This window comes from Triturus cristatus, chromosome 8 (assembly GCF_964204655.1).
Source record: "Triturus cristatus chromosome 8, aTriCri1.1, whole genome shotgun sequence".
Classification (NCBI taxonomy): domain Eukaryota; kingdom Metazoa; phylum Chordata; class Amphibia; order Caudata; family Salamandridae; genus Triturus; species Triturus cristatus.
This window is the reverse complement of record NC_140591.1, coordinates 929,011,454-929,035,334: the sequence shown is the minus strand read 5'-3', so window position 1 is coordinate 929,035,334 and position 23,881 is coordinate 929,011,454. Positions and strand designations below refer to the sequence as shown.

Below are 23,881 nucleotides of genomic sequence, written 5' to 3'. Positions count from 1 at the left end.
ATTTAAAATCAGGGCAAAGTAAAAAGCAGTTTTCAAAAGTGCAGGGACCGGTCGAGCATTGAACTCAGCTCTGAACCGGCCAGGCAGCACTGCGCGTGCCACTTAAATAGGCAACGTGTGACAACTGGACCGCTAACCCCGCTAACCCCCAAAATGGCCGCCCACTCGTACCAGCCACAATATAGAAGACAGTATGTGCAAAACAGGCAAAACAGGTAAAATTAGCCCACAATTAGAAATGAGTAGCAAACGGTATTTAAAATCAGGGCAAAGTAAAAAGCACATTTCAAAAGTGCAGGGACTGGTCGAGTATTGAACTCAGCTCTGAACTGGCCAGACAGGACTGTGCAGATATGGCTCAAGGCTTCTGCTCTGCCTATGATCGTAAAATCCTTCTGTTAGCCTCCCCGCATTTGGCTAGCTAAATTCCTGGCTATCTATTCAACTTTGCCTTGTTAGGGGGGTTTTGGCTGTCCCATGATTCCTTGAGGCCCAGAACTGTCATGGTTTTCCTGACGTTGGATATCCAGTTGACTCTGTGATCAGCATCTAGGCTCATTACCTCATTTAGTGCTGTGGCATATTTAGTGAGTTCAGGAGTCCGCCTTCAGCAGGCCCAGAAGAGCAGTGGGCGCAGCTTAGCAATGTCTCTGAATGACCATCTGCCAACAAAACGGAAGTACTCATCATTGGCCCAAACCCAGATGCCTGGAACAATACCTGCTGGTCCCCCGCCCTCGGAAGCCCGCTCACCCCCACGGACCACGCACGCAACCTGGGAAGCATCCTGGCCTCAGAGCTCAAAATGGACCGCCAGATCAATTCTGTCTCGTTCACCTGCTTCCACACCCTCCGCCTCCTACGTAAGACCTTCAAATGGATCCCCCTCGAACACAGAAAGACTCACGCCCTGGTCACCAGCAGGTTCGACTACGGCAACGCACTCTATGCCGGAATAAACAAAAACCTCACCCGCAAGCTACAGAACATCCAAAACGCCGATGCAAAACTGGTCCTCAACCTGCCAAGACACTGCCACATCTCCCAGCACTTGCGCACACTCCACTGGCTCCCCATCGAAGCTAGAGTCACCTTCAAGATGCTAACCCACGCTCGCAAGGCCCTCCACTACACTAGACCAGCATACCGGAATAGCTAACTCAAATTCCACGCACCCCAAAGGACCCTACGATCAGCCCAGCTCTCCTACGCCGTGGTTCCCCGCACCAGAAAGACCAGATCTGGAGGCTGCTCCTTTCGCGCGGCCAGAGCCTGGAACGACCTTCTGCTCCACCTCAGACAGATAACATCGCTCCCCATCTTCGTAAGAAACCTCAAAACCTGGCTCTTCCACAGACCCCCTCCTTGATGGACTGGAACCTGCGAACCCCCCCACACCCCCCAGCGCCTTGAGACCCTTACGGGTGAGTAGTCGTGCTTAACAAACTCCTGATTTGATTTGATTTGATGTCGTACATAAAAGGTGTGAATGGGACATTGCGGGGAAGCATCACTAGGTCCCTCAAAAACATATGCTCCGATCTGCAGATATCGTCTACATTGTCAAACCCCCATAGCTCTGCTCCATAAAGGGCTAAGCTAACTGCCTTCGCATCATAAACCGTGAGGGCCGGGACAACTGGCCTGCTGTGCGAGGAGCGATGTTCATCACCTAGAGCCCCGACCACACGTTTGTGGCTCATGAGCAGCTTAGCTAAATCGGGCCTCCACATTTTATCTGAGAGTCGAATACCAAGGAAGTCAAAGGTACTGACTCTCTCCCGATGGGTCCCATTCAGCAGAAGGTTTTTCTAAAGGATTTGTAGGGGTTAAATATCATGAGCTTAGTTTTTGAGGTATTGATGACCAGCCCCCGGGAGTCACAGAAGGATTGATATCTGTTCAGTAGTTTTTGTAGCCCAACTGGGGTCTTCAACACCAGCAAGGTGTCATCAGCAAACAGGAGAGTTGGTACCTTATCGCCCGCCAGGGCTGGAGCATTAGCTGGGTCTTCATGAAAGAAGCTAACCACCCCGTTCACGTATAAAGAGAACAGGGTGAGCGCCATGACACGGCCCTGGGGGTCTCCCCTGTCAACAGGAATCTGTTCTGTCAGCTGGCCTTGGGTCCCCCATCTCACCTGTGCATAGTTGCCCTCATGAAGCCAAACCAATAAATTGAGGATTAAGGGAGGGATACTCATATCTCTAAGTATCTGCCACAACCTATTCATGGGTACCAGGTCAGAGGGAGTCTTTAATTAGATGAATACGAGATAAAGACTGCCCTTGCGGATCACCATGACTTTCCAATATATAAGGAGTTGCCTAAATACCTGGTCGATAGTTCCAGTGCTGGCCCTAAAGCAAGCCTGGTATTGGGAGAGGTTATCTTCTTCCTCTGCCCTGGATCGGATCCTTTGTAGCAGGACTCTACCAAATACCTTCTGCATTGCATCGATCAGACTAATTGGTATGTAGTTTGAAGGGTCCTCTCTGGTGCCCTTGTTATAGATCAGGACCCCCTCTGCGCCCTTCCAGGATTCCTACACTGGGCAGCCGCTGGCAATGGCGTTGATAAGTAGCGGAATATACCGTGACCAATTTATGGGTTCTGCGAGAAATAAATCTCCAGGCAGGCCATCTGGTCCAGAAGCTTTAGCAGGGACTATCTTCCTTATCGAGACTTCTATTTTGGCCAAAGAAAAGGGTTTGCTTGCATTCCCAGCTGGGGAAATGTCTAAGGGGTCACATGGCCCCTCCAGACATGTGTCCTCTGTAACGGAATCAAGTTTCCCAAAGTGGTCATGCTAATCTTGGCTTGGAATGTGGTTAGGAAGTATGCCTGAATCCTTCTTATTGCCCTGACTAACTAGAGTCCAGAATAGATTAGTGTATTTTGCTAGACTGGCATCCTTCAAGTCCTGCCAGTACAATTCATCCCACTTGATCTTTGCTTGATGCAGGGCAGCTCTATAGTCCTTTCCTGCTGTCTTAATCAAGGGACAGTTCTTGCTTCTAATTGCTAGAGTTAGGGCCTGCCTTTTGAGCCCGCATTCTTTCGTATACCATGGGTGCAGGCTTTTTAAAGGCACACCTGGGTTGCTACACTTATTCGGTGTTTGAAAGTATGCACTCAGCTGTTCCATAGTGCATGAGTGGATAGTGGAGACATCTACCAGCCCACCTGAATCCAGGACTGCAGCCTGGAGCTCTAACGTATTCGTAATCAGGACTTGCCGGATACCAGCTATTTTTGAGTCTTTCAGAGAGACCTTGCGCCATTTTAAGAACCTTTTGCAATTTGAGGGAACAACCTCTTTAGTAGAGGTTAACATCCAAGTGCTCTGAGAGTGGCAAGGGACATCCCACGGTATTCATATTCACACAGAGGGGGTTGTGGTCGCTATCAGTAGCAGTGCCCACAAACATATCAATCATGTTTCCCCAGAGGCTTACGTCTAATAAGATGTAGTCAATGTGTGAAGGGCAGCTAACTCTGCTGTAGGTGTTTGACCCCCAGGTATCTGATAGAGTTCTGCCATTGGCTGCCCTCAAGCCAAACTCCATGATGAGTGCATTGAGTTGGATTGCTACCTGGGTCCATTTTTTGACAGGGGGTACATTGAGTGAGGGGGTCAGCCCATTTTCCATTGTCATCCTCAGCCTCCAGCATGTCCTCTGTACTCAGGGGCTCGAAGTACAGTTAAAATCTCCTGCAACCACAATTCTAGAATGGAGTGGGCAACTGGCTAGAGTTTGTTCCAGTGTCATAACGATAGGCAATGTTTTACCCCCTTGGCCCCCCTTATGTAAACATTAAACAAGTCTAAAATGCCCCACACTGGGTCTCTTGATGGTGAGTCTCAAGGTGTCAGGGCTCAGACTTGGCAGCAAGATGGTTTGGCAGCCCAAGGTGGTGTTCACCCAGATAATCAATCCCCCTGAAGGGCGCCCTCTCCCCATGGTGGTAGCTGGCGAGCAGAAACAAATGTAGCCTGGCTTATATAGTGGGACCTAGCCCTAAGTTTCCTGAAAGATGAAGATATCAAATCCCTCTATCAATTCGCTCCAGTGGGGGAGTGGCAATTTGCTGCTTAGCCCTGCCAAATTCCAAGATATGATCTTCAGCTGATGGTGGTATAAGGCCGGTGCAGAGGTAGTGTTTCTACTAAGAGTGTGTTGGCTAAGCGGCACTGGGGCATAGGGCAGTGCTATAGGGTCTAAGGGTGTAAGAGGTTCTATCTCCTGGGTCCTCTGGATGTCAGTGGGGGGTTACTTGGGCCCTTCCTCCCCGGGTTGTCTATCAATGGCTCGAGATTGATACGAGGGGATACGATGTTATGAGAGCCACATTTAGTGTTTGGAGGGATGGTGTTTGGTTCCTGGTGCGGTTGTAGTTCGCATTGTAGTCAATCAATGGCATTCAAAGATGTCCCTCCCCTCGGGATAGTGGGTGATTGCATAGCAAGTGGCCTGCCCCTGCAGTTGTTGGGGACCGCCTGCACTGTATAGATGAAGTGCCGGGGCGGAAGGTACAGTACTTGAGTACAAGGAGATTTTCTGCCAGTTCGGCCTCCGAAATGGTGAGCTCGATACAGTCCAGGGGTTGAGCGGGGAACGAGCATTTCCGGGCCCTAATGATGTCCTCTCATATTACTGAGAGGCAGCCCCTGACATGGCGGATCCAGTGTATGGCTTTATTAGTTAAGGAATATTTGCTTTCAGGACCACTCTTTAAGCCGAGCCTAGGAACATTGATCATAAAAAATGTTGGAACATGTGGCAGGGGCGAGTACCTTGGTGACATCCCTGCTGATGGACTTTAATGTGGGGGCATGTTGTTGATGGTAGGCTGAAAGATCTGGCATGGTTTGTGGGGGCCCAGGGGGCAACTGAATTATAATTATCTTTAAGTATATTGGCTTTGAAATTGTTTGGGTGGTCAGTCTTGGAGATTGGTGGAATATGTTTAGGAGATGGTAAAAGGGGTGAAGGAGAACCACAGCCTAATGAACCCCTTTCATTAATAATCAACCTACTTGCCAAATGAGGTTGTAAACAGTGACCAGACAAAGGGTTTGCATGCTGCTGGCCAGGTAGGTCCTTTGAAAGTAGGGATTTGACCAGGGCAGTAAGTTCTTCAATCATATGTCTCATGGTTACTATCTCAGGCCTAAGGGTGCTGATTAACTGAGGAGTGTCGTGTGATAACAGAATTTGCTCTTCATTACACTCTAATGATGGCGTGCGAGATGGCTGAGATACTTCATCTGTAAGGATGTCAGGCATGTCCGCCAATGATGCAAATCTATTTACGCAGGGGATGGAGGGGCCAGGTTGACACTCATCAGTGCAAGTGGGAGATTTTGAGAGGTGGAGTTCCCTCACCTGTCCTACTATTGTCACCGCTGATGTGACCTCACTATAATCAGAGGTCCCCATTTGAGAATGCTTGTGGAACATTGTGGGTATAGTAGTTGGGCTGGGAGGGCTGATAACTTTGAGGGGGGGTTGGGCGTTAATGTGGGGTACTGTTGGTTCCGCTTCTAAGATGTCTTCACATTTGCTAATAAGGGTATCTATTCTATCCAGCACACAGTTGCTGGCTGCGTGTTTATGTGATTTCCTTGCCTTTTTCCCCTTGCCTGCCCCGCTGTAGGCGCTATTTCCTACCCCTGTTCCCTCCATGATTTCCTTTTGCCCATATTTTAATCTGTGTAGAGTAATTGCAACTAAACACTAACAATAGCCCACAGAATAACTATAACCCAAAAGGTTGATCAAATGTTAAGTCCACGTTTTCATGGAGGGCCGGCTTTAGCGCTGGTGGCGCCCTGTGCGACAATCAATTTTGGCGCCCCCTACCGAGAAAAAGTGCCCCACAGCTCTCCAATCATAAGCTATTGCTAAACACAGCGGCACTTCTGAGGTCGGCGCCCCCTCTACAGGCCAGCACCCAGTGCGGTCGCACCAGTTGCACTGCCCTAAAGCCGGCCCTGTTTTCTAGTCACAATAATAGGTTAGTAGATCATGTGACCAGGGCAGAAAGTTCAGGCAATATATTTTTTTAGTGTCTTTGCTCTGCACAGAGTCTCCACATGTGTGACAGAGAGTTAGCACAGTACCTTAATGAGCTGCTGACAGGAAATGGCACAGTCCAGCGTCCCGCGCTGCGGGGGTTACAGGCACTTTTTAAGTGCGTGAAGGGTGGCGCGCTCCTCCCTCCTGGGAGAGAGAGGGATCCTGGTGCTAAAAGTCCCCCAACTGGAGAGGCAAACAGGCTAAAGCAGCGTCCCCAGCCAGTATGTATGCCTATCGCGTGCAGTCCAAGGTTACGCACTACAAGAGGGATTAATCTGGACTAGCTCTCCAGCACCTCTTCAGATTTGCAGTTTTCTGGATGCGTGGGCTGCTCCAATTGCCACATGCATCCCTCTGGGCCCAGCACCCGATCGGAATCACAGGCTGCACCAAGCGTTTCCCATAGCCGCGGGAGTTCAGCCGCTCCAATCCCGCACTTGCTAATGTTTAAACGAGTTGCCGTGGTGTGTATACAGCTGCCGATAGCATAACAAGTGGGGGGATGATACGGCCCGGGGAGAGCAGCACGGCGATCTCGCACCGGCTCACCTTCGTTCTCAACATTCCCTTCAGGCACACCCAAGCCCTGACAGCAATTCAGTGGGGGAGCGTGACATTGCCCGTCCCACGTCAGGGCTCGGCACACCGGACGGATCCTCCTAGGGCTCCCAGGTGAAGTAGCAGGTCCCACAGGAGTGGATAAACTGTGCAGCACCCATCACGATCCGGAACAGGCCACAATCTTCGCCCGGGACTCAATTTAGTTAGACCGCAGTAGCGCCGCACCACATCCAGCCAGAACCGCTGTCAATTTCTGCCCAGAAAAGAACACTATGGTACAAAAGGCCAAGTGATCCATTTAAAAGAACATCACACACTCCACTGGGAGGCGCACCATAATCACCTTTCTCTACGTGATCCAGGTGATGTGGGAGGGGTATCAGCTCTGGAGCCTAGTGGAGTGGGAGGTGTGGGTGGTGATGAAGAACAAGGTGGCATCTTTATGCAAAGCAGCCCTGTCCCCTGTAGTGTGCCAGTATCACCTGCTCAGCAACCTTGCAATGGCACAAGAGTCAGATGGAGACAACACAGCAACAGCATAAAGTGACTGGCCCAAGATATGCTTTTAGTCTACCACGTCCTGGTCCTCTTCAGAAGTCACCTACATCAGCTGCACTACCAACAAAAACATCCAGGCTACTATTATGAGCATCTTTAAGCAGGAGAGGTCCTACGAATGCAACCACTCAATGGGTACAATGGGAAGCTTGCCAAAATGTTAGCACATCATTGTTCTTTAGATCACTTCGCCACCCCTGTTCAGACACAGCTATGTGCAAATCTGTCTTGACTGTCCCAGGATGCTTGTTTCCGGTCCAGGGAAGACACGGCTTGAAGGTTCGGGCTGGACTGTTCCCATGAGGCACAGGGTCAAGACTGATTTGCATATAGCTGTGTCTGAACTGGGGTGGTGAAGTTAGTTAAAGAACAATGATGGATTCAACCCAGATCTGTGACTGGGGGTGAGTGTCTGAAAAGTTTCAGTGCTACGTCCATCGTCTCCTTGGGTTTGCTTAGTAATATAGTTAAGGCCATGGCAGAGCGTGTCTGTTTCAGAGTCCTATGTTTGGCACATTACATGAACATCATTTTGCAGGACTTTCTCAAAAAAGAAGACCTAGTCAGCAATTTGCAAAAGAATCTGCACTCATTTGAGCCATTCTTCTAAAGCCCTGAAGCAGTTGAGGATCATTCAGCGTGCTAATAGAGTACTAGTTAAAGCTCTCATACAGGAGGTGGCAACACAGTGAAACTCCACCTATTACATGTTACAACGTCCATTTGAGCAGTACAAACTGAGCAATAAGTATGTCATGCAAAGATGAGGGGATGTAACTAAAAGGGTGACCATTTGAATGGACAAATGTATGTCTTTGGGGCCCGATCGTTACGCAAGTAGCGAATGCTAGTTGCCACTCTCCATTTCCAGCAACTTGGACGGAGTCAATCATAGTTCCTATTTTTAAAAATTGATACCGTCAAGACCCTAGATGCTACAGGCCCATTTCTTTGCTCGACTCAATGAAAAAAATCTTGGGGCGAGTAATTTTAGTAAGACTAAAAGCCTGGGCATCTGATAATAAGATTTTATCCGATTTGCAGTATGGCTTTCGCGAAGGAGTGGGCACTATTGAGCAGTCTCTTAATCTTACTTTATTGGTGGGAAAATATTTTTGTGTGAAAAAGGGTAATTTGTTTTTAGCCTTTGTAGATTTGACAGCAGCTTTCGACTCGGTACAACATATTAAATTGTGGGAAATTCTAGAAAGGATAGGTGTGGATCATCAAATTATTTACTTTTTAAGGCGGTTTTACTCTAATGCCCAAACCAGAGTCCGCTTTGAGGTTAAGGGTGGGACCATTTCTCCAATCCCAATCCGCAGGGGAGTCCGACAAGGATGTGTCCTTGCACCATTTCTTTTTAACTTATATATAAATGATTTGGAAGGCGCATTACTTGAGCAAAAGGTGGACTTCCCTAAAATTAATGGCCACCCTATCCCTGCTCTTTTATACGCAGACGATGCGGTTTTAATGTCCAGATCTCAAGTCGGTTTACAGAGAGTCTTGAATGGTTTTAATGATTTTATGCGGGATTTAGGTCTAACCGTGAACACGTCTAAGACCTACGTTATGAGCTGTGGGGTGGGGAGGAAAAAATGTCGGAAAGTGTTTATTGAGGATCAAAAGATTGACATAACAAAAACTTTTTCATATCTGGGTGTTATGTTCCACCAAGAGGACATGTGGACACAGGTAATAAGATGTAAAACACTTAGTTTCCTTAATACTATATCCGCACCCACCCAGTTTTCGAAAAGATTAGGGTTGCGACCACCAGTGGGTCTGGAATCTGGGGCATTACAAATACTAACTCCCTACAAGTAGTGGAAAATACATTTTTAAGATATTTACTGTCCGTACCAAGAACAACATCTGCCTACATCTGTCATGCAGAATTGGGATTAACATATCTGACTGACATGATTAAACTTGAGCCAGTTTTATTGTGGCACCGTGTATGGACTAAAGAGGAATCCACATTAAATAGGGATGTTTTAAAGGATATTTTAAAAAGTTTTAAGGATTCCTTGGATTTATTATGTCTCTAATTTCATACATAATCTGGGCAATCCTGAATATTTTACTGACCCTGAATCCTTGCACTCCGTAAGTAGGAAGGAATTAAAAAAAGAAGGCATTGCATTGCTGGAAATGATAAGGTTGACGACGGAAATTTCTAAACCCTCTGTATTAGATAATCAAATGATTTTAAGTGTTTTTAAAATACAGCCTTACTTAGCCATAGTTTCAGCAGGGTTTGACAGGTTTTTATTAACAAGATTCCGACTTGGTATATTTCATAGACTCACCAGCTTTCCTAATATGAACAATTGGAGTCGCACTTTGACAGTTTGTCCTTGTGATGATAGCTCATGTCAATCCACCATCCATGTTCTTTTTTTTGTGGTTTTTACTCTGAAATTAGGAAAGTGTGGATTCGACCAATGTTAAAAATGATGGAATTTAGGACTTGTCGACCTGCGTATATTGCATTGCAAACCTTGGACAATGCTGATATGATATGGAAAGTTGCGATGTTTTTGCAAAAGACGGTTGCCTATAGGAAGAGCTTAGTGTTTTAATTAACTGTGGGTGTCAATTTTGGTATTCCCGATTATATCTGTCTTTTTATTTTTATATATGATCGATATTTATGGAGCTATATTGTTTTATACTGTCACTTTGATTTTATCGATTTATGTATTGCTTTTATGATTGCACAATGTTACAATCGAATAAAGCTTTTTGAATTGAATGGACAAATGGATTGTTAGATTAGTTTGATATTTGGAGGGAAGATTGGTGGCCTACCTCCACCTTCCTATTTTGTGATAAAGGCTATGACCTCACATATTAAATCACTCATGACATGCAAAAAGGCATCATTGATGACATCATTGATTAGATCATACAGTCAATTTTAAAGGTATCTTATAAAGTTTGTGGACTTGAAGCAATCAATTCAATACGCTATGCCTGTATAACATTTTCTCTTTACTTTAAAAGGGAGTACTCTCTTAGAGACTTCACATAACCCACAAGTTTAAGACGTTTTCTGTCAAGCCCTATGGACAGCCCTCCACAGTTTGGTAAAATACACTACACATATTCCTGAGGTGGGGGCAATGTTATAAAACCTTTGCACCATTCTTATAAAGCCTCTGTGAGATAAACAACCTCTAAGTGGGACACCCCTGCACTGAACATTATTCAACAATCAGTTAAGCCTCAAAATAATCTGGAAAATGTTGGAAATAAACATCCAACCTTATAAATATCCTCACTACATAGACCTTGTCTACAGCACTGTAGTAAAATATTTAACATAGGCACAAAACCAGATATCCACTCATGGATAATCTATTGTCAACAGGAGTTTCGGCTTTTCTCGCAGATTCTTTGAAACAGCCTTTGGTTTTACACCACAATCTACTTTCAAACATGCCTCTGCAACCCATATCAGGCATGCTCAGACTTCACCTCGCTTAACATTAACTAATTGCATGCCAAACTTTTGTGATTTATAAATAGTGTGCCATAGAACTTAAAACATGCAAAAACACATTTGCCTAGAGGGCTTACATTTGTTTTCCTGCTGTGGACCCACATATGTAAACTCAGTAACTCTATACAGTACATGACTATGGTGCTATCAATGAAGTCATCAATTATGCCATTTGAGATATCATTAGTGACATCATCAATAAAGTCATTTAACATGTCATGAGTGAGCTAATATGTGAGGTCATAAGCAGGGGAACAAGATATATTTAGCTCAGTAAACTACAACTTATTTCAAGGGGTTCTTGGTTTCTAAACATTAGATTTTATCTTGTTTCCACACCTAACTATAATGTCATTTAACCTTTGTTTTTTTCAGTAAATTTCTTTTTTTCATTTTTATAGACTCTGAAATCTTGTTACCACATCTAACAAAAGAAATTACGTTAACCAAAACCCAATCAGTCCTTTCAACATTCCTTCAGTGGCACTACACCTGAAAACTCTAAGTACTCTCTACTCTCCAATTAAAACCGCATGATTCATCTCAGGGTCAGCCCTTTGCCATATGACTTAAAAACTGCCATCACTATTCCAATGGACCACATACCGAAACCTTTAAAAGGTCAGAGGAGTCTTGAACACATCCTGAAAAATCCTGCGATTCAGTGTCATGGGGAACTAGGTACCAAAACCGGCCCTGGCAAACAGCTCGGCCGGCCCCAGGCTGCTAGTGGAAAGCACCACTCCCGTCTGTTACCAGGAGCCAATATTACCAGCCGCGGTAACAAAAACGCCCACTCAGGGGTCCAAAACCAGCCCCTAACCTGGCAGCCTACCGGGGAAACGCCCGTGCCCGCTACGGCCAGTCCGACCCTGTTCACAGTATGCCCATGCTCTATATGAGAACCTATTTAACTTATTCTTTCTTCTTGAGACTGAAAATGTATGTTTTCACTTTGACATAATATTAAAGATTCCTTGTATGATATAGTTGCAACTGAAAATGTCTTTATAGCAAAATGTTATACCCAATTTAAAACTTGTTTACTAAGATTGGGTTTAAGCAGTATTTAATCGGTTGAGAAATTTCATTTCAAATATTGCTTTCAAGCATTGCCTAATCAATATAATTATGTGTACTGCACATAATCTCTGGGCACAGATTGCATTGTTTAGTATCTCCCACTTCTATTTTTCCAAATGCTAACTTTATTTTTGTGATGAAAAAATGTTCTCCAGTTTGGTCTTTTCACCTTTACAGTTTACCTAACACCATCTCAAGAAGGTCTGTGTGAGTTTCAAAATTGATGAACTGCACAATCTTGGCATATACTGTTGGTTAGTCCTAAAAAAACTTGAACTCATCTTACTGGTATTTAGAAAACAAATCAGACAAGAACAATTCTAAGAAAACAGTTGCAAAACAGATAATCAACACGAGAGAGTGTAAACATGTATATGGCTCAACAGACAAGAAAAACATATATTTTACGAAATGTTCTCAGAATAGTAATTTCGACAGACCTGTGGAGGGAACTGCCTCCGATTTTGGTCAGGGGACAGCACATAAGCAGCTTGTGTGTAGGCATAGCTTTTGAAGCGAGGCTTAGGTGATGAAGGAGAAGGGGTGCGCACATGGCCCTGTGCTACACTGAGAGTGATCTAAGGAGAAGAGATGAAGGAGAAAAGCAGACAAACTTTGATAAGCACATACAATACGCTAAATGTTTTGTTTCTGTCTGAGAAACAGAAAGGTGTGTTAGTATTAATTTCAATAAGAAAAACTTTCAGTTTGTTTAAACTACGAATATACCCTGATTTGTAATGAGCCTGTGGCAATATGATTAGGGAATTCACTCTTGCACCATTTGTGTGCCATGGAGTTTTCTTAAATATCCACAAGCACATAAAGGATCGTGATTTTAACTTGCCATGGTTTGGATCTCTACCTATTTCTGAGGTGGGCTGCATGACCGGATGGGCAGAAGTAGGGAAGCTATAATATAACCAACTCAGGCCCTTCATTAGCCTATTGCTTCCTACCTCCTCAGCCTAGAAAACCTAGGGGATTCCCCCCACCCTGAGGTGCCTATGTGATATACTAATGTAGTGCATTAGTGTGGCAAGAAGAGAAGAGGAAAATCCACGTGGGAACCTACAATACAACCAACTCAGGCCGTTCATTAGCCTATTGCTTCCTACCTCCTCAGCCTAGAGAACCTAGGGGATTCCCCCCACCCTGATGTGCCTATGCGATATACTGATGTAGTGCATTAGTGTGGCAAGAAGAGAAGAGGAAAATCCATGTGGGAACCTACAATATAACCTATTCAGGCCCTTCATTAGCATATTGCTTCCTACCTCCTCAGCCTAGAGAACCTGGGGGATTCCCCCCACCCTGATATGCCTATGCGATATACTAATGTAGTGCATTAGTGTGGGAAGAAGAGAAGAGGAAAATCCACGTGGCTAGCTTCAGAAGCCCTGATACTACCTTCTTCACCTCCAGATATCACTAAAGGCCCCATAGCAGTGCAGATGTTCATCATACTGGATGTGCTTCCAATTGGAGGACCATCGACTTGGCGTCTCCATTGTGATGTGCCTTCTAAATAAGATGGTGACGCAAGGAAAACAAAAGCTTTCATATCCGTCAGAGAGCCACAATTTGTTTTGAGGGGGGATACTGTCTCCTCTTGCCAATGGTAAACTCTGGGCTTTATTAAGACAAGTATGATACCATATTTTGTTGTTTTGGCAAAAGCTAATGTAGCAGTTATATAATAAGAAACTTCACTAAAAGGAGAAATTAATGTATTCATGGATGTGGAAAGAATGTGAGCACTCAAACTTGTGTGACAGAAAAGAATCTACATTTGTTTATCTTCACTTTAATACTCAGGGGCTAAAAATTACAGGATTGTTCATTCACTATGCAGAGAAAGGGTATTGTTCAATCCTAGATTGTTTTTCCAAACAGATCTACTGAGCTGCTCTGTTAGGTTCCAGCAACATATTTAAAGTGAGGCAATATTGGAAAGAGGTACCGGGACCCTGTCAATAAACATGCTTTTGATATTACTATTATCTGACTGCATCTGAGTATTCATGGTTTACAAACGATGACCTACAAAAAGGCCATGCAAGCACAGGGCTTGGTAAAGTGTGGCTTGGCCAACTTTTTTCTTCTCCTAAACCTTCCATTCACAAAGGGCATTTCCAAGCAGTAAAGTTAGAATTTTGTCTCAGTTAAACTTAAGTTTTGGTCATACGTTTTACTGATACCAAAACTGAAACAAAGGTCTAACTTTACTACTTGTAAATGCCCTGTGTGAATACAAAAATCTGTAAAGTTAGACTTTCATCTCAGTTTACCTGTGTGAATCGGGCCCATAGTGTTTGGCAGGAAGCAGTGCTTGATAATTTGGTTGTAGAGAGTGATGACATACCGGTTAGCAGTGGTGACTATCACTCAGGTGAACAGCAACATTTAAGACTATGTTGGGTTTGACAGAGGACATTTCTGTAGGCTAGGCCCTTCAGCCAACTCCCATTGTGGGTTGGACGGGGTGGATGCCTATGGGGGATTTGGTCTAGGACCAGATCAAAGGTCAGGTCCTGTGAGTAAATACTGAGCTGGGGGCTGGGGTTTAGCTCCATGTGAGGATAGATTTGCTGCTCTGAAAGTTATATATATAGAGCGAAATCTGAGCCTAAATATGACATTTTTTCAGTGAATATATATATATATATATATATATATATATATATATATATATATATATATACATATATATATATATATATTTATTTTTTTTCACTGAAAAAACAAAAGGTTACAGGGATGTCATAGTAGTTAGGTTGAGGTTTCACTCGTACAAAGCCTGTGAAATTCAGCAGTTATACTTAGCTGAGCTAAATATAACTCATGCCTCACAATGCACTGCTTATGACCTTGCATATTACATCACTCATAACATGGTCAGTCACATTACTGATGACATCACTGATGATATCTCAAATTTCATGACTGATGACATCATCAGCTGACTAAGTGTTTAAAAAAAAATATGAGTGTTAAATATATACAGCCAGGTGTGTGGTTGAATCAGTGGGAATGTGAGTGTCTTTATATATGATTCAGTGGGTGCATGAATGAATGTATAAGTAAGTGATTAGGTGTCTCAATGAATGTATGCATGAGTGACTGGTTGTGTGAATTTCTGTATCTGTCTGTCAGTTGGTGTCTAAGTCGCTGCACGGGTGTGTGAGTGGGTATGTGAATGCTGTATGGGTGAGTGATTGGTTGTCTGGGTACCTATATGGTTGTCTGAGTGTCTGTGTGGGAGGGTGAGAGGGTGTGTGACTGTCTGTATGGATGAGTGAGTGGGTAAGTCAGTGGCTGTATAGGTTTGTGAGTGCGTGTGTAAGGGGCTGTAAGAGTGAGTGTGTGTAGGGCTGTGTGGGTGAGTAAGTAGATGTGTCAGTGGTATATGGGTGAGTAACTGGATATGTGGAAGGCAGTATAGGTGAGTGATGGGATGTGTGAGGGACTGTGGGTGAGTGAGTGAATGTGAGAGTGGCAGTATGGGTGAGTGGGTGCTTGTGTCAGTGACTGTATAGGTGTGTGAATATGTGTTAGGAGCTGTATGAGTAAGTGACTTGGTGTGTGTGTATCTGTATGGGTGAGTAAGTGGCAGTGTTATTGACTCTATGGGTGAGTGACTATGTGTGAGTAGCTGTATGGGTGACTGACTCAGTGTGTGAATGGCTGTATGGGTGTATTAGTGGATATGTCAGTGGCCAGTTATAGTTAGCTCAGGACCAGGGGCCAGATGTATGAGCATTGCATTTTGCGATTTGCAAAATGCAATGTACAAAAGTGTCTCAGGCACTGTTTGCAATTCCCAATGGGGTCGCAAATTGCATGCCTCATCAATTTTCATGAAGCAAGTGCAATTTGCAGCCCCATTGGTAATGGCTAGCACTCCCAGGGATGGTGGCCTGCTGGGGATAGCAGAACACCATGTCTTTGACTGCTTTTTCAATAAAGCAGGTCTTTTTTTTTAATGCAGCCCGTTTCCCTTAAAGGAAAACGGGATGCATTTAAAAACCAAAAATGAAACTTCTCAGTTTCCTTTTTTAAGGGCAGGCGGTGGTCCCTGGGACCACTGCCTGCTCTTAAAAAATATTTACGCACACACTCACAAAGGCGAAGGGGTCTCCTGGGGACCCTGTTTGCGAATGTTATACCACCTACTTGAAGTAGGTGGCAAACTGCGAGTGTTTTGTGACCGCTAATGCAGTCGCAAAACAACAGTTCATGGCATGGTCACTCACTACTAGGAAGGACCGCCCCTTCCTAATAGCGAGAGTCGCAAATGCTATTTTGAGAGTAAGTGACTCACAAATAGCATTTGTACATTACGAGAACCTTTTTTACGGTCGCAAACGGGCCGATCTCCCGTTGTGGCCACAAAAAAGGGTTCTACATCTGCCCCCTAGTATCCATAGGAAAAGCATTTTTTGACTTGCCCAAAACTTTAGCGTCATTTGACCAATATTCATTTCATTTTTCCAAAAACTGTCAAAGTGGGTTCTCTGTGTCATGGAAAGTTTGGGGGTGGTCCGTGTAGTGGGGACTGAGAAAGAGGGTCCTGAAAAAAGGGTGCTTTTGTAATGTTAATTCCCATAGGAACAAGTTGTCGAACCTACAGCCCGAACCGCTGGACGGAATTACACCAAATTTTGAAGAAGGGTAGATATTGTTACGCAGATTGTGTTTTTGTTGTTTGGCGCAAATCCATCTAGCAGTTTTGAGAAATTGAAGCTGAGAATTTTAGATATATCTCTGGCAGCGGATATTTCACAGTGGTTTCGCAATGGTTCACCAATGCGCGTGCCAACGGCAACCTTCTGATTAGCTGGACGCAACCTAAATCGAAAGATGCGGCCGCCATTTTATCGTCAAGGGAACGGTTCCAAGGGCTGAAAATTTGCGGGAAAGCTAACATAAGGGGACAGGGTGGAGATACTCTGACCCCATGTTTGAGAAATGGGTGTGTTAGTGACACAATGTAAGTGTCCCAAATTATTTTTTTTAATTGTGTGCGATATTCGCGGCAAATGCTACGACCACCAGCCAGGCCTCCATGTACAGTCGCGGGGACAGCATGAATATTGCAAGGTCATTACGAACATTAGTGGAAACATACAAAAATATATATATTTGTACACACTCACTGGTCACTGTCACAGACTTGTGTATCTACTCACATATCCACTCAGACACTCATACACCCACTCACACATCTCCTCACACACTTATACATCTAGTCACATAGCCACTCAGATACTCATGCACCCACGCACATACCCATTCTGGTACTTATGCAGTCACTTACAGACTCGCTCAGAGTGTGACGCACTTACTTAGAGAGTGGGTTGGTTATAATCCATTTTGCAGTTCTGTGAAAAAGGGAAATTGGTTTAAATGGTTTTCATACAAGCTCCCTACAAAAATATGAGTTTAAACAGTGCAGTAATAAACTCCTAGTGTCTGATCTATTGTAAAATGTGTGCATATATATATATATAGATGTTTTGCACCCCCTAAAAAAAGCACGATCATCGCGGTTACCAGAGTCATCAAAAATGGGAAGTAGGGTTTAAACAGTTTCTTAAAAAACTTACTAGAAAAATGTGTACAAATATGCTTTTAAAGCAGTGATGGGGTTAGTAATGTGTGTATTGTAATAGTTAAAATGAATTTTTTTAAGTTAAGTTGTTATAATGTGGTGGTGGTTGTTGAATATCTGCTTTTGTTTTGTGATTTTGCGTCATGATTGCGATCATCCTAACGTCACCATGAATTTCAAAGATTTAAAAAAGCAATTTGACAAGAAAATTAACAAACGTTTGGCCTCCTGGGTGGCTCTGTCAAAAGCCTTTGTGCTAAGAGTGTGTATACAACAGCTACAGATAAGACTAGTGTCAAACATCAATTAAAATATCTATATATATAGATATGTATTTTAGAGTTTCTGAAAAACATGCGATTTCTGAAACTACCGATGCCTGGAGCCACTGCAAAAATGGAAAATAGTCTTTGTAGACAATTTTTCTGGAAACTCAATACAAAAATATGAGTTTGAATAGTACACTAATATAGCTCTAATAAAGCTCTACTGTTAAATACACTGTAGAATGTGTCTATATATGTTTCACTCTTTGTACAAACCATATACTCTTCGTGACTACTGAGGGCAGCGCGATGATGTCGGTAGTTGCGATTATATATTTTTTTTGTAAAGGTGGTTTTCTCCTAAATTGATCATAGGAAGAAAAGTAAAAACAATTTCTTACAGAATATTTTGACTTGAACTTTATTTAAAAAAGGTCTTAAGTTTATTTTTCAGTATGAGAAATACATTTGCTGATCACAGATTCTCCACAGTAAATGCGACAATGTTGTGACGACTCAAAAAATTCTTAAAAATAAAACCAGTTATTAATGTACTTTTTGATAAACCCATACCAAATCATTCATGAGTGGTACTTTATATAAATATAATAAACAATATCCAATTATAGAAAGAAAATTAGAAAATCTTAGAGACTCACTTAAAAACAAATGGATGTTACATGGACGTTATAGCTAGGAATTAGTATTTAAAAAACCTTAGAAATCCACTGATAAAACCCAAAGGTTATCAGGGCATTATACTTAGGAAATACAATTTGAAAATCCCTAGAAATTCACTTAAAAAACCAAAGGTTACAGGCATGTTATACTTAGGGTGACATTTTACTCATACAAAACCAGAGAAATTCAGCAGGTATAGTTAGTTGAGCTATGCACCGCTTATGACCTCGAATATTACATCACTCATGACATGGTCAGTGACATCACTGATGACATCATCCACAAACTCTCTGATGCACTCACTCTCCCCAATGTAACCTTCCATACACCCACTCTAATTGCCACACTAACATTCTCAAAACCATTGGCACACCCAAACCATTACTTATGCAACTGCTCACTGATTTGTAGGTCTACACACACATCCACTCAGTTATCCAAACAGCCACTCATACACCAACTCACTCACTAATACAGTCACTGATATAGCCACTCATACAGCCACTCGCACACAGTCAGTCACTCAGAGCTACTCACACACCTACTCATTCACCTATAGAGTCAATTGCACAACCATTTACTCACCTATTCAGTTATACAACCACCATATATATCCAACCAAAAGAGTCACCTGCTGAGGAAGGGCCCAAAACAGGTATGTATACGCCAACGATTCTTTAATGGAAGGAAGCACTTTGCAAAGACACAGCCATGCCCACAAAAGTAAAAATGTCCAGCCCGACGCGTTTCGTGTAAAACACTTCCTCAGGGGCTCTGAACAAACAGTCATATATAATGATCCAGAAACACAATGTATCTAATGCCATATTAACATGCACTCATGGTAGCGAAATAAACCTTTTTTTATTGTAAGTAAATGCCCATCTCAGCAATGCATTTCGGCCTTTCAGCCTTGCTCAAGCCCACAGGCTTCAATGTAAATCGCCATCAAATATATTCACATAATGGAAAATAAATATATATATATATATATATATATATATATATATATATATATATATATATATATATATATATATATATATATATAAAATTGACAATACCTATAAGAGTATGGATATCACTGGAAGCAACCCAACTCTCACAGAAAGGCAAGATACTCAATTCAATTCAATTTCAAAGCTTTATTCGGTTTAAAATCACAAACCATAAAAGCATATTAAAAATCATAAACATCTGCACATCACAAGATTATAATATTCATTAAAATAACAAATCAAATAAAAGTTCAAGCAACAGACACTAACAGCCCAGGTACATAAGGTGCTATATGCAAAATGTCTAGGTTGGTACAGTACTAAGGCAAAAGGATTTCTTCTCTTCACGATATATACAAAGAAGTATATTTAAAATTAGCCATGAAATTTAACAACTCAATAACAGTCCCCAGAAATCAATACGCACAAAGTGCACAGTGCAAAAATGACAATTTCGAGTGGGGATTTAACTCCATTCATACTTATGTTTTTCTCAAGTACATACCAAGCTAAAGTGTATAATTAAAATTGTCCATCAATATTTCTAAAAAGTATGATACAGAAAGTGCAAAAGTGCTAAGATATGTAGTATATAGAACACAGGATATAATTTGGGCATCATCAATTTGTGACCCGATTACTTACCGCCATTGCACTACAAACTTTAAGATTTACTAGGCCACAAATGTATTCAAAGGCAGGTTGATATAAAAATAGCCTCTCCCTTAAGAACAGAGGTAGTAAAAGACCCTTCCTGATACCTCTATAGAAATCACAAAATAAAATGAAGTGCAACGTTGTCGGGTTTGATTAACCATTACAGGGACAATTTGGCAAATTTTGATTCCACATACACATTTTTGGAAAAGCTATTAAGAAATGAGCTAATCCCATGCGTAATCTTGTAAAGTAGAATCTATGTGTTGTGTTTGTAACCTGTAATAAGTAATTTTTATCCCTAGCCCAAAGGTTCCATCACAGTATTCCTTTGTCAATGGTTTCATATTAGCATCGACTTCCCTCAACCAAGTGTGTGAGTCCATCGGATTAGTCTTCAGTTCTTTTTGATCGTACTCAAGTATTTGGGAGGGGTTTTCCAGATCAATATTCATGGTGCATTCATTCAAGAGATTTCTAATATATATGAGCCACAGGATTTTATTCCCATGGTCGAGTGCAATACAGTTTTTAATAACCTCCTGTGTAACCTTGGTGCCCTCTTTACTCCATATCCCGTACCAGGTGTTTAAACTTATAGTGCTTATAAAGTCACTGATATATGGTGCCCCCAGTTATTTATGTACACTGTATGTAGGGGTGGAGTTGGGCATGGCTAGCAAATTTTGTAAGAAAGCATTTTCTTGAGTTGAAGAATTGTACAATTTGCCACCCCCCAAAGTGCTGCACCATAACAGATTCCACCAAGGCACTTTCTCTTATATAGTGTCATGATTTCCCTGATTGGTTTGTTACCCATTTTTTATGAGAATCTAAAAATTGCTTTGGTCATCCATCACATTTTAGTTTCAGTGTTCAATATGATCGCTCTAATATCCATTTGCTGTAAAAACTAATCCCAGGTATACAAATACATTTGTTGCTTCAATAGGGACACTGTTTACAAGATGAATCTTTGTTTTTACTCTTCCTTGCCCACACACCATCGTAAATGTTTTTTTCAAGTTGAGTACTAAATCCTTTTCAAGCATGAATTCTGCATATTATTCTATGAGGGACTGGAGCCCATAAGCATTTCTCGATAAAAGAACTGCGTCGTCCGCATAGAGTAAAGTTGGAACAGTGTGTTTGCCAACTCTTGGGACGTCAGCATTTAAATTTTGTAACCCCTTATTGACTCAGTTTATATATAATGAAAAAAGGAGAGGGGCAAGCACACATCCCTGCCTATTCCCGGGTTACCCTAAAACTTGTTGTACACTCTCCTACTAACCCATAACGGACTCTGGTGCTCAAGCGAATATAAATTTGTGAAAGATATATAACAATATCATTTGGTGCACCCATGTGAATCAACGTTTGCCACAACTTTGAGTGGATTACCAGATCCAAGGCACTGGTAAGATCAAAAAAACAAAGGTGTAAGTGACCCCTTTGTGCAATCGTATATTTACCAATCAATAGGTGAAAATTGATACACTGTTCTATTGTCCCTATTTCCCTTCTGAAGCCGTATTGTGTTTCAGTGAGAATTTAATTTTCCCCTGCCCGTAATTCCAGCCTTTCCACCAATATCCTGCCCATCGATTTCGAAGTTGTGTCGAGGAGAGAGATTGGGTGATAACATTTAGCATCACTCCTATTTCCCTTTTTGTATATCGGGACGATAGTACTTTCAGTCCATGTTCTTGGTACCAGGCCCGCAGCAATAGTATTAAACACCTTTTGTAATAGAGGTGCCCAAAAACTAATCTTAAATTTAAGAATATCTATGGGGACCCCCATCAACACTGGGAGCCTTTCCATTTGCACTTTTTTCTAGGGCCAACATAACTTCATCAACATTAATAGGGTCCAGATGTGGGGCGTCAATAGTTATAAAATTATTTTTATCTGACAGTTCAAGGATGCCGTTGGGATCGCTATTTAATGGCAAAACGCAGGTTTCCTTGTATGAATAAAAACCTGTATGAAATCTTGGGGTTGTACTAAACTTAAAATTTTTACAGCACAGCTGTCTTTAAAATAAGGATGATTTATTGTTTTAAAAAATAAAGATGAATCCCTTGTATTAGCAGCCTGTGTAAGTTTTTCCCATGCTTCATTTTGGATCTCTCTCTTTCTTTTTCCCAGGGTCTGTTTGTACATCATCCTTCGATTTTTGATCTGTTCACTATCTTTTGGTCTAGTTTTCAGAGCATTTTTTAGTAGCTGGTGTGCCTACGTACATTCAGAGTCAAACCAGCTAACTATTTTCTTTCTTTTCTTATTGCTCTTAATTTTTAGACCCTGGGACATTACGGCAGTGATATTACAGAAAGCCCCAATAGTCTGTTTATTATTCGAATCCCCCTTTTACATATTACTATATCATTATTACAATCACTCATTAGTCTCTCCACAAATTCATTTTGGTTTATCCCAGACCATTTAATCGAGATACCATTTCTCCCTGCGTTGTTATAGTCGGTGCTAAACATCACCCTGCCTGGGGGGTATCATGTATTCTAACAGTTAAAAATAGTGGATGGTGGTCACTTGGACAGCTTTTTTTCACCTCCATTTTCAGTATTTGGTTTTGGCCATGTGCCGAGATTAATATATGATCAATAATTGAGCACTGACCATGCCCTATGAAGGTTGGTAACTCTAATTGGCCATCCGATAGAGACTGGTCCACTACTTCTACATTGTATTTGTGCATTGCCCCATTAATTGATTCACCATAAATACTATGTGGAAATGAGTATAACTTCCCCCAGCCTTGTTCCTGTATCTGCATAATTTCTCTTCTAAAATACCACCTTTTCTACTATTAAAATCTCCAACCCAGATCATGAAATAATATCTTTTGATTTGTTTCAGAAATGTATCGAGCTCCTTCTCAAGTGATAAAATTACTTGGTTTCTAGTGTTGTCAAAAACATTGTTATAGAAATTAATTATCACAAAACACTGATGATCATTAGAATGTAACCACAAGAATTGAAAATAAGGTGAGTCGGTACAAGCTTTCTTCAAAGTCAGCGGGCATGTGAACAGGAGTAGAACTGCTAGGCCTCCCTTTGCCATTCCATTTCCTGAGGGAGTTGCTTGTTTGTCAATTGTTGAGAAACCATCAATGTAGAAGGGTTCTGTATGCCAAGTCTCTTGTATACAGATAATTTGACCGTTTTTTAAATATTCAGGCCATACATTGACATTTAATTTGGTGTTAATGCCCGCAATGTTCCATGGTACTAGGATCAAGTTATTGGCCTGTATATTTAAAGTTAACAAAGATCCCTTGTCACCCTGGTGTAGTCAGTCTACATCACTACATCGCCTAAGGGCTATAAATCTATTGGACAAGGCAAGAGGTCTATACCTATCTACTATCAGAGAGCCAGTACCATGCTCATTAAGGTCCTTCAAAGTTGGTTTATAAAAATATCAAAGGGTTACCCCAGTAATGACTTTTTTCCAATTGTTTGATGACATGTCTCCTTTGTTGGATATTTCTTCAAACAAGACTCCAACCATTTCTGGATATCGGAAAGAGACAACTACAAAATCCCCCTCACGGGTTTTTGGCGAATTCCCCACCCAGGGTACTCTTCTCACCACAATAATGTTTTTCGCCAATTGATTTGAATTGTGGTGGGAGTATTTAGTAAACCAGTGCAAGACATTGTTTTTCAGGTCTATCAAGTCCTCATTAACACCGTCTTTCAATACTGGCACATCTTTAAGGATAATAGTGTAAGGCGTAGCCTCAGGTGGTAAGTGTAGGGGTCTTCGTTGAGTATTTCTGGTTTCGTATCTGTGCGCTGTTTTATCCAGATTACAAGTTAAGGATTTTGGGGTGA

The 23,881-nt window shown here is 42.2% G+C and overlaps 1 protein-coding gene across 14 annotated transcripts in view; it reads right to left on the bottom strand.

Annotated features, from left to right (window-relative positions):
* The window catches only part of DMD (dystrophin), a 7,596,173-nt gene that overhangs the window by 5,820,777 nt on the left and 1,751,515 nt on the right, over positions 1–23,881 (bottom strand). For 12 of the 14 annotated variants that reach the window (XM_085622447.1, XM_085622454.1, XM_085622449.1 and 9 more), the window contains exon 9: positions 12,237–12,374. The exons of the other annotated variants lie outside the window; for them this stretch is intronic. In XM_085622447.1, coding sequence (XP_085478573.1) covers positions 12,237–12,374 — 138 coding nt within the window. The remainder of the gene's footprint in view (positions 1–12,236; positions 12,375–23,881) is intronic. 14 annotated transcript variants of the gene reach the window in all.